Consider the following 11,539-nt stretch of genomic DNA (forward strand, 5'->3'; position numbering starts at 1 on the left):
CACGCTGTACCGTAGGGCTGCTCTAAGTAACTGAGCTACAGGTTATCGAGTTGTCGAAATTCTCTTGTTTTTGCTATAGATCTCTGTACTCGATTTTTCGAGCACTTTTAATACATTTAAAAACGACATGAACGTTACCTTGAGATACCTGTAAAGGTACCGGCTGCGGTGAGAAGGTTCTAAAATCGCAATAAAATCCAGTACAGTACGGTACAGCGTGGTTGTGAGTTCAAGTCCCATCGGGTCGAAGAAATTTATTTCTATTAATAATCATAACCAGACAAAGTGTATATACAGAATTTAAAACACTTTTTTAACGTAACTTTATCTCCACTTGGCTGTATGTCGAGCAGTGTCCACCAATTCCTTGCACGCGTAAATACCTTAAGCTTCTTGTACTTGCCCAAATCCTACATAACCCGAAGCGTTTTACAAACGCTCCGACATACCACACCTACATGAAGTAGATACAGTAAAAAATACACAATTTATGTATTTATGTCTCATTTAAAGCTCACCATTTGCTGTCCTACATGTTGGCCGACAGAACAGATTACATTTATGTTAAGACATGAGAGAGAACAGTCACTTGCGTATTATTGCTCGTCATTTTCTGTTAGTCAACATGTTGAATAGTGAATGTGCCGCTTAAGAAAAAACCTAACTTAATAAAAATATTTAACTATATTTTATAACTATATGTATATTTTGAATAGAAGCGCTGAACGACCTAACGAGTGAAAATAATAATAAATAAGTTGAGGACGCCTCTGGCGTCCTTCATTTGTACAAAAGCCGATCTTACATCTGAAAACAATGAAAAATAACTTTGAAATAGAACCTTTTTGTAATACTGGTGCAAGTGTTAATTAATAGCAATTAGTTATTGATGCAGGTGACTGAAAAGACTGACAAATTAGACATACACTTAACTTGTGCAGCTATAGATGGCACGAGGTTATTGACCTGGCTGCTACCAGATGCAAGTGTTAAGTGGCAGTAAGGCTCAACTCAATCTGGCGCAAAGTCGAAGCGTCGCATCGCGTCCTGTTTTTCAACTACAACGCATGTTGACGCGCGTCGTTGGTCGCATCAGTGCTAAACCAGTTCAGAGACTTAATAACATTTACTGCGCGCAAGTAACGCACGGCTACCTTAACATTGGGAAAGTAGAGATGAATATGCTATACGCGAAAAATAAGACGCCTCGTGACGCTTCGACTCTGCACCAGTGTGAGTTGAGCCTAAAGGTGCCAGTACAAATATTGGTGCAACAGGAAATGACAGGCATGATTGTTATGGACAGGCGTGTAGCTTACCACCAGGCGCACGATCTGTTCGTCCCGTCACTTGATATTATAAAAAAAAAGATAATTAATACTACCACTGGCTCCATTAGTAGCCTGACCTGGTGATTACCCACACTAGTAGTTTTGAGTAGCAGTAGAATTACGACTGCCAATATTGGTGTAGCTGGCTTTTATATTAATACCACCATTGGCACCATTAGTGGCTTGACCTAGCGGTTATCCGTGCTAGTAAAAATGGTAGTCATATTAATAATACTAATATTGGTGTAATTAGGAATTAAACATTACCACTATTGGCGGCATTAGCGATTCAAGTTCAATTGTAAGAGACCGTCCACACTAGCGTCTTTGGAGCGTCAGCGTCTGGGCGACTGCTTGGAGTTTACTCCCGTTCTTTTGATTTGACTATTACTTATTTCACAGTAATTGTTTCGGAGAACGGGAGTAGTCGCTTTAAATAGTAACGACCGTCCGGTATACGTCACGCTGGTGTGGCGTGGCCGCCGTGCGGATGTTATGTCGACGCTGTGCGTGCGTTGGCAAGACGTTAACGCTTGAAAGACGTTAGTGTAGGAGGGTCTGTAAAGTGGTAGTAAGGTAATCAATACCAATATTGGTGCAGCTGGGAATGATAATTATGTCACCATTTGTATCATGATTTGTTTATTACAATACTCTATGCACTTACAGTTTCCAACGTGCATAGATTAATATACAGAATAGAAATTACAAAAACGTCACTCCTATACAAATTTTTGACGAATTTGGTGGTGACACATACTAGTGCAAGTGTTAAGTGGCAGTCTAGTAGTGATGCGTGATTGCAAATGATTTCGATTTTCGACTCGTTAGTAATTACTAATCCTGTCATTCGAATGACAAATTAGTAATCTATTAACTTTCGTATTTGAATGATCATTCATTACTAATCCATAGAATCCATAGAGCACAACGACACTCGTGATCACCTTGCCTTCTCTGGCAAATGGTAAATACCGTAAATGTGACGGGGACAAGGATTGTTTTGATACAGACAATGTGTGGTGTACCGACATAATAATAATTCGACTCCTGTAACAGGCATCGAGAAAATAACTAGAAATAGAGACGAAATGTCATTTAATCTGTTTGAAAACTATTTTGCTACAAATCGACCAGACTTGAGCTTTGTTATAATAGATGAAAATTTATTGAAAATTACATATTTAATATATAATTACCGATGAAATATGATTCTGTTTGTTTTGCTGTTTTTCCCACACCTCCGAATGGAACAGCCCCCCACTGTTGGAGATATTATCTTTATTGCAATAAATACAGAATATTTTTGGAATATACGGAGACGTACACACAGGTCAGTCGTTGGCGCTGTACTATTAGCGTTTTCTAATTTGTGATTTCAGCGCAAACAAGAGTTAATATTTAAATGTGATATAACGCCCATTTGTCTGATGAGTTGCCAGGGTTGGATGGCCCTTATTTCGTTTCTATTTCTAGTTATTATAGCTAGTTACAGGTCAAGTAGAATGATTGGGCTTGAATTCGACTTAGGTGAATGATTTGTCTATTCGAATTATTAGTATTAGTAACATTGAAAGTCGCCAGTTCCAATATTGGTGTAGTTGAGAGTGATATGAATATCGGCATTGGCGCTATATATACATTAGTGAACTGACCTGGCGGCTACCAGAGCCGGTGTAAGTGCAGGTTGCGCGAGAGCACGGAGCGTACGTCGTGCGTAAAGCGCAGCGCGTCCAGCACCGGCAGCAATGATAGCAGCGATGTGTCCAGTGGGTCTGAGAACCACGACTTTATCGGGATCGCGTTGTCTGGAAACGGCGGTGTAATTAGTCAACTTTGGTGTACGTTTTCAAAAGTACTCGTTTAAAGAATTGCGCTGTAGTAAGAAAGACAACATTTGAAAAACTCGTGTAAGGTCTTTGTTTTTAATTTAGGAAAATCAAACATGAACACGATCTTTTCAAATAAAAGAGCAATATTTCGCAACTTAGAATTGCGATGACCCACGCGCGATCTCAATTACATAAATATACATTTCTAAAAAAGAAGGATGGCGACATACCGAGTTTTTTGTGACCCAATGTTTTTGACCTTTCAATACGTGTGATTTATTGTCAAAGCATCAAAAAAGCCAATTGAGTACAGCCTGTAGAAGCTGGGGGTTATAAACTTGATATAGGTTATGTTTATAACATTGTGCCGTTTTTCACTTGCTGAATATTCCTAAATCTGCCAAACCCTGCTACATTTAATACAACGTTAACATTTTCTGTCGCAATGAAAATGGATAAAAATTAAATCTGCCCAAATGGCAGAAATCTGCCACAAATGGTCACACTGTTCTCAATCTTAAAGTGACATTGACATTGGCAAGAGGCCGCTTATCAAAACGTTCCTTTGCCAACTTTCGTATCTCTCATTTAAATATTGTCTGAAAATTTTTGTCACATTGTGTTTTATTTTTTACCTTATGTCATTATTGTGTAATTGATTATTTGATTATATATTTTATGACTTGAATGTTTTATGTGTGTACTAGAAAATAACCAATACTTTAGGTAAACATTCAATTATGCTTAAAATGAAAAGTACGTACAAGAACGTTACCTAATCTATGGTCGATCTGAATCAATTGCGCTGTGTTCTTGCATCTATTCTAAAATACATTGTTTTGCAGTTTCTTTATTCCCAACTTCTAAAAACATACAAAAATATATTAATAACTAGGCATAAACTGTAACGTAAAATTATACTAGCTAAGTCCATAAACGGCACTTCGTTGATTTTGGGTCAGCTTTCGCCATCCTTCTTTATAATATTATAATAACGCACACACTCACAGCACTAGGAAAACCCTGCATCGCGGGTGTCATGGACACACACGGTAATCAAACTACGGTAACCGTTCGGCCACGAAGGCAGTCTCCACATAATATTCGGATTTTATAAAACATTAGGTTTATAATATATAGTTCCGTTAACACATCATGCATAGTAAGTTACAGTAAAAGTTTCTTTGCTTGTATCGCAATATAGTTTTATTTGTTATAATCAGTGATCGGAATTCAGAGAGTTAATAGACCTAAATCAGTCATCAATGCGTATAAAAATTTATTTTTTACTGTTTATTTTCTAAATAGTCCAATATATAGGTTGTCTTATGTTTATTTCTTAATAAATTTTGAGACAATAATTTGTAGCGAATACTAATAAATAAGAAATTATAATTTCGTTACCTCCAATGAACGCTACGTCTACTTAATTTTTGGACCTGTTCTGTTTTTATTTCTTTTTTTTTCCACAAAATTCGTTTTTTTGTTCTTTTTCCGAATTTTGTATTTTTTTTCACAAAATTCGGATAGCATAATAGTAAATAAATATGGCTGTTCACAAAAACAACAGAAAATGACCAAAAAATAAAAAATATATATAAATAATAAATATAATAAAGATGGCGTAGTGTTCATCGGAGAAATTTCAATAAATAATATGCATATTCAAATATAATCAGTTCCAACAAGTCCCGGAATTTTCAGAAGGGAATAATATCCAGTTGTTTTACTTTAGCTAAATTAATCCCCTCAATTTAGATTATTTGTTATAATGCTTAATGCCATAGGATTTTAAAAGTAATATCTCATCATTTCAGTCATTGGATCCCCGCAACTTTTACCATCCCACAGGTCATCCGGTCGACATTGAGCTAGTCTACTATATCTGTAATTTCATAAGTCATGCATTACCTGGGAAATCCCGGTAGGCCCCGGGCGAGTTGTCGAGTATGAAGACCCTGTTGAGGTCGTCACATATCGACGACAGGTTTTTCGTGTACGACCCATGTTCGGCCGTGCAATGTTGTCTGCAACACAATACATACACATATATTCATATATTGTACATACACATGCATACTGTTCAAAGAATAGCAATAACCCCTTCGGTACAATCGGTCTACTTTCCCGATCGGTCCACTTGTCCAAATGGTCCACTTTCCGGATTCGTCTATTCCCATTTCGTCTACTTTTCCGATCAGTCCACTTTCACTATTCGTTTACCTTCCCGATCGGTCCACTTTTTTTTTGGTCCACCTTTTAAATTTGTAAACTAATAAAATTTTACACAAAAAAAATTCCGTTTTACAAATTTTCAAAGGCACTTTGTAATTGCATAAATGTCATGGAGTACATTTTTAGTATTTTGATATTAATGGCCGTTTACATTAACCATGATTTAAATTTGAAAAAACAAAATCAAGTAGACAGTTAGTTTTTAAGCAATCTGAAAAAAGGAGGAACTTCTCAATTCAACTGTCTTTTTTATATGTATGTTACGCGATAACTTTTTTTTTAAAAAAATTGTGAATTGTAAGAAAAAATATTTGGACAGGTGACGTCATTAACTTTATTGAGTGTAAGAATGTTTCACCACCATGATATTCAATTATTTTTTGTGAAAATACTCCACTAGTTTGTTATAGTTATTTGTTAATAAAAAACCAAAACAAACACCTGCAACAAGCACATAGAAGAATTCGTAAGGTCCGCTGGTTCCGTGACTTAGTTGGCATAGCGTCTGGCACGGTTTGCTAGAAGATGTTAGTTTGAATCCAGCCGGACCGAAGGAATGTTTTCTAAGTGTTCGATCTTTATATTAATAATTATAACAAACTAGTGGAGTAATTTCACAGTAACTATTTATTTAAAAAAAACCCACCTTTTGTTTTATTGAAATCGGTTAACGGAAAGTGCGCAAAACCGGATTCATCCCCTAGTCTGCCACCCTTAGAGGTGGAATATTATCTTCAAATTTAAATGGGATTAATACTGAGGTAACCTCTTTCCAACAAAAAAAAATGAATTATCAAAATCGTTTCACAAATTAAGTAGTATTAAGAGTTATCGCGTAACGTACTGCCTCCGTGGCCGAACGGTTACCATACCGGACTGCCACGCAGAGGTCCCCGGGTTCGATTCCCGGGCCGGGAGAAATATTTGTATGGCCTACATTTATTTCTCTCGTAAATTTGGGTGTAATTTGTGGTTGTCTATGTGTGTGTCCATGGCACCCGCGACACAGGGTTTCCCTAGTGCGGGGCTATGTTGAGTGTGTGCGTTATTATTAGTATTATTATTATACATAAAAAAAAGACAGTCGAATTGGAACGTCCTCCTTTTTTCAGTCGGTCAAAAATAATGGCGGTGATATATCCTGACATTAAATTATAATTTAAGCGACATCTCCAATTAGCTACTGCTAGCTGTAAAGGATAATGAAGAAATAGATTTCTCACAGATGGCGCTACGGCAAAAATGTTGTTTAAAATACACTGACTTACAATTATATGGACGTCGGGTCCGCGCTAAAAAGTGTCCGAACTTATAGGGCGTTAAAATCGTATACAGAGCGTCATTCACGCTTTAGTCTTCGTTTGTTCGACTGACAGCGAAGCAAGCAAAATTAGACAGTACTGCGATGACATTACAATTTAAATTCAACGTTGTAGCTTTTTCATATTCCTTTACATGTCACTACGTTTAAATAGGTTGACTTGGGACATTTTTTTTCGTGGTTTTTGTATTAGACCCGTCGTCCATTTATTTGTAAGTCAATGTTAAAATACGAATTTTTTTCTAAGTTTTCGATCTTTGTATTAACAATTACAACACGTAATGTTAAGTGAAAGGGATATAAATCAGTCTAATTTACCGGCTGAGGCTTTAGCCGTATGAGATCCTTTTGTTTATATCACAGCCGAACATATATGATAGTAATTCACCTGTAGAATCGCCGCCGCAGTACGCCGCGGCCGTTGTCCAGCTTGTCGGCGACAGCCGCGCCGTATATCTCCATGGACGCAGTGAAGACCACCAACTCGTACCACTGAGATACCTAAGAACCATTCACAGTTAGACTTTATCTTGTTACAAGTGTTTAATGAATACGAAAAGAGTGGTTTGGTCATGGAAAACGTATGATCATAGTTTCCTAAAGAGGTCCCTACTGTCCTCTGTGGGCACTGAAGAGTCCTAGGGCGGTAGGAGCCATGGAAGCATTGGCATTGGAGCAGTCCAGGGGGTGCTAACGCATATGAAAAAAAAAATCTGAATTAGCTATGTAAACTACTCTACATAATATGTTTTTTTTTTCATTTTTTGTGTCCTATCATAAAAAATGCGTCAAACCCGCGTCAAAGTACATATAGCTGATGTCAAACACCGTCGCATAAACAAGTCTGCAGTCTGTGAGCATATTATGGATAAACCTACACATTCAATGAAGTTTGACGAACCCCAGGTCCTTGCAAAAGACGTTCGTTATCTACCCAACGAGGGGTCATTGAAATTAAAAATATCCTTCATCAGGGAAGATGGTTTCTCTGTACTACCACTTTGGGATCCAGTATTTCCTCTGAAGAAAAATCCGAAACAGGCATAAGACTGCAGTACTAACTAATGTTTTAATTTATTCTAATTTCTATTGTTAATTAATAATAAATTTATCTTAATAAAATTCATTCAGTAAAATAATTTTTAAAACGTAATGTAGCGTAAATTGGAAAAATAAGGTATTTAATTAATAAGTTTTGTAACTATAGTGAAAAAATAGGGTGGTTTGCATTAACATTAGACATAACTGATTGATGACTGTACCACCTCGACCTCTGACTGAAACACAAATATATGCGATTTAAATCCGGAAAAATAGTTTCATTTCCTATAAAATATGTGTTTTCAATTTATTTTGTAGTGGTGGGCGTTGACATTTTTTTTTACCTAAGTGGGCGTGAGAAAACGTTTGGGAACCTATGAATTAGATTGATGGCTCAAATTTGTGGAGACAATGTAAATGGAAACTTGTGAGGAGAGATGGTCCTCGACTATAATATTTACATCAGATTGGTCCTTAAAAAAACGCCAGGTTAAAAATACCAAAGAATAAAAGGTCATCAATCATTGTTTGTGTATGTGTGTTAGAGACTTGCCCATTAAATTATTTAAGGCGAAATTTAATCCGACCCTGGAAAGGTGGAAAGAAATAAATAGGTAAATGGCTCCAAACTTATTTGTTATATGGAAAACAAGAAAGTTTCAGCTTTTTTCTTTTTGTATGTGTATTTTCCAAATCACGTTAGACGTTTTAACTTTCCAGGGTAACGATACGAATTGTTGAAGGATAAACTATATTATAATATTAGCGAGTTATTTAATTTTTTGTGTAAAAGAATTTTAATTAATTTAAGTAATTTAAATTACTTTAGTAGAGCCACACCCCGGACACTCCATACAACGGTCGAAAGTTATTTACCTACTACTACTACATACAGCAAGGCGCTATCTGCACACCCGCAAATGTGTGCGTGAAGTGGCAGGGTTACCAATCAGGCCAATCACTTTCTCGTACGTGGTCAGAGCGGCAACATAGCGAAACTTCTAACGCGAATCTGTTATCTATAATTCTATTAATAGAATCCTAATAAGTACACATGTTTATGAGGTATTTATATCAATTATATTTTTCATTATTTCAATATTAGCATAATCCTGAAGGCTTATTAAAAAAAAAAAATTAAAAGCACCTAAAATGTTATACTTTGGACAGGTACTTTTAAATAAGGTAACCAAGTTATTCGAAATTGCGTGTGCAACTTTATCATTACTTAGTTAATAATTACATTCACTACATATTTATCGGCAACACAAATTGAAAATTCGAGAACCCTTGTCTACTAATTTACATCTCATTATATTGATATAATAAATCTGTATTATACATATATTACTGTCCACTAAATAAATGAAGAAAACAATAACTGAATGAGTTTCAGACATACGTTTTTTTATTTACCTCGTTTCGTCTTTCGGAAAACGAAGGAAATTCCTCTCTTTGTCCCATTTAGATGTTGATAAACAGTTGTACACAGCTCAATTCAGGACCATTATAAACAGTAACGTATAATGATGCTATATATTAACGTACAAGTTTCGTAATTAATAAATGAAAACTATATTCGAATATCAAAGCCGTCTTAGGGTCTTAGCGCGAAAACGGCTCGCCGACAGCCTTTTTGCCGTTCCGTCAATGTGACCTTCAATGTGCGGGGCGTGTTGCGGTATCTAAAGCTAGAGAGGGGTGGGGAGTGTCCATTCTCGTTGCTTTTTGTTCTCTGATAGAGCTCCTTGTGAAAGAGTTCGTCTAGGGAAATACTACCACCTTACCTATTTCTGCCGTCAAGCAGTAATGTTAGCATTACTGCGTTCTGGTTTAGAAGGGTAAGGGTGCTGGTGAAATTACAGGCACATGGGAAATGTCAACTTATGTCTCAGGGTGACAGTGGCAGTGCCCCTTAGATCTTTGCAATTTAAAGCTCTGAGTGACATTGCAACTGTTATGAACAGGCGTGTAGCCATCAGGCGCACGACTCGTTCGTCCCGTCACTTGATATTATAAAAAAAAGTACCTATGACTAATATATAATTTAATTTGATTAGGTGATAACCAATTTTTCACTAGACAGTCTTATTTTCTGGCGAAGCATGTTTGTGCCTAGTATTTGTTATTGACCACCATGTTTCTAGCAAATAAATGATTCGATTTAAAGAGACCGACTCGCATTGGTACAAGGCGAAATACACTTATCAGAACGTAGCGAGTGCAGGTTCAGGGTCTCTGACTGCATCAGTGGAAGACGGGCGTGATGGTAAGTATTTATGTAATTAATAAGATTCAAGGCCATGTTTATGTCAACCAACTACACACAGACAAGTTTAACGAAACAAAAAGTTAGAAAATAAAATAGTAATGTTATATTAAAAAAAAAGAATCAAGGTGGATTTCCACCGGCAATGCGAGACGAGATGAGAATTGAATATCGCCGGCCAATTTCCACCAAAAATTGTCATTATTAGCTCGCGCGAGTTGTGGTGCAGATTCCTTGCTGTTCGTTTCGTCTAGTGATAAACACCCTGCTGAAGTAACATGTCCACGTTACTTCCACTACCACGCTATTAACGGAAGAAGAATCAGATGAAGCCATCTTTCGAATAAATCTCAGATCGTATGTACCCCACAATCTCGCCATTCATATTAATAGGAATCGCGAGTTCGCGCGGGAAATCACGTTTCCGTTGCAGTGTATAATACAGTATGTAGGCAATACGGTTCAATATTACATCAACAAATATTTCAATTCTCGCCTCGCCTATCCTCGTCAATCTAGATCATTTCCATTGAAGAGAGCGCAGAGCTCGTCTCGTCTCGCCTCGCCGGTGGAAAGGCACCTTTAGACATAAGGTAGCAATTAAATTAACATTTATAACATCTACTTACTGCTTTTAACAGACTGAGTCAGCAGATCGAATTTCTCTATGTGCTCATTTCAGATATTTGTTTTCATAAGATTCTAAAAAAAATAATTGCAAAGCCCTGCAACTCTGAAATTTGTAAGATTCGAGTCCAGGCGAGTCAAAAAAAATTTTCGATATTTGTAGCAATAATAATAACAAACTAGTAGAGATGTTTCACAAAAAATACATGAATGTAATAACATGATATTCAATAAAATAATGATGTACATTTATTCAATAATCGTCATTACTATTAACGTTTTCCTGTAAAGTACTTACACCCTTTGGCAGCTTATTTTTTGCAACAAAGTTTAAATGTTTTATGCATACAGTTAAAATCATACTTGCCATTACAATCCATCTATAACACCACATCTGGTCTACATCTGTACATCCAACCGGGTATAACATTGCTATTATTATTTGAATTATTCTTATTGCTATAACTTGTACTAGTCAGAGAGTTAGGATATATATTTTTAAGTGTAATATTTTAAGGAACGATTTTAATACTTAGGCTGTGCTTACACATGTTTGCAACTTTATTTTATATAAAGTAGTAGGTAGGTGTTACAGAACATGTAAGGGTGTAGCGGAAACACAAAATAGCTTAGGAAAGAGCACAAATTTTTATATAACAGTAAATCAAGATCAGAATTAGCTTATTATAATCTTGACTTACTATTATATTATTATTTAAGATAAACTTATATTAGTCATATAAAGTCTGTCACCCTGTGACGTAGTACAGTCCCATGTCCCGATAATTTCACTAGGCCCTTACCCTTCAAAACCGGAACGCAGTAATGCTTACATTACTGCTCGGCGGCAGAAACAGGTAGGAAGGTTTATGGTTAAGTCAAT

The 11,539-nt window shown here is 36.4% G+C and overlaps 1 protein-coding gene across 1 annotated transcript; it reads right to left on the reverse strand.

The window, feature by feature from the left end:
• Positions 1-573: 573 nt before the first annotated feature.
• On the reverse strand, positions 574-7,402 carry LOC113235948 (CTD nuclear envelope phosphatase 1 homolog). The gene is made up of 4 exons (XM_026471870.1): positions 7,108-7,402; positions 5,075-5,190; positions 2,987-3,139; positions 574-807 (listed from the first exon to the last, which is right to left on the reverse strand). The coding sequence occupies exons 1-3, from the start codon at positions 7,179-7,181 to the stop codon at positions 2,994-2,996; spliced, it is 336 nt and encodes a 111-aa protein (XP_026327655.1). The 5' UTR covers positions 7,182-7,402; the 3' UTR covers positions 574-807; positions 2,987-2,993.
• Between the last annotated feature and the right edge of the window lie 4,137 nt (positions 7,403-11,539).

Source organism: Hyposmocoma kahamanoa, unplaced genomic scaffold (genome assembly GCF_003589595.1).
Source record: "Hyposmocoma kahamanoa isolate Upper Pololo Valley unplaced genomic scaffold, ASM358959v1 88, whole genome shotgun sequence".
In the NCBI taxonomy this organism is placed as follows: Eukaryota; Metazoa; Arthropoda; class Insecta; order Lepidoptera; family Cosmopterigidae; genus Hyposmocoma; species Hyposmocoma kahamanoa.

What these genes read in the sequence shown, in the direction of transcription:
- LOC113235948 (XM_026471870.1), bottom strand. Translation starts at nt 7,181, where the DNA reads ATGGAGATATACGGCGCGGCTGTCGCCGACAAGCTGGACAACGGCCGC. An exon ending in CTGCGGCGGCGATTCTACAG is followed by an intron (nt 5,191 to 7,107) that starts GTGAATTACTAT and finishes ATTGTGTTGCAG; the next exon opens with ACAACATTGCACGGCCGAAC. An exon ending in GGCCTACCGGGATTTCCCAG is followed by an intron (nt 3,140 to 5,074) that starts GTAATGCATGAC and finishes CGCCGTTTCCAG; the next exon opens with ACAACGCGATCCCGATAAAG.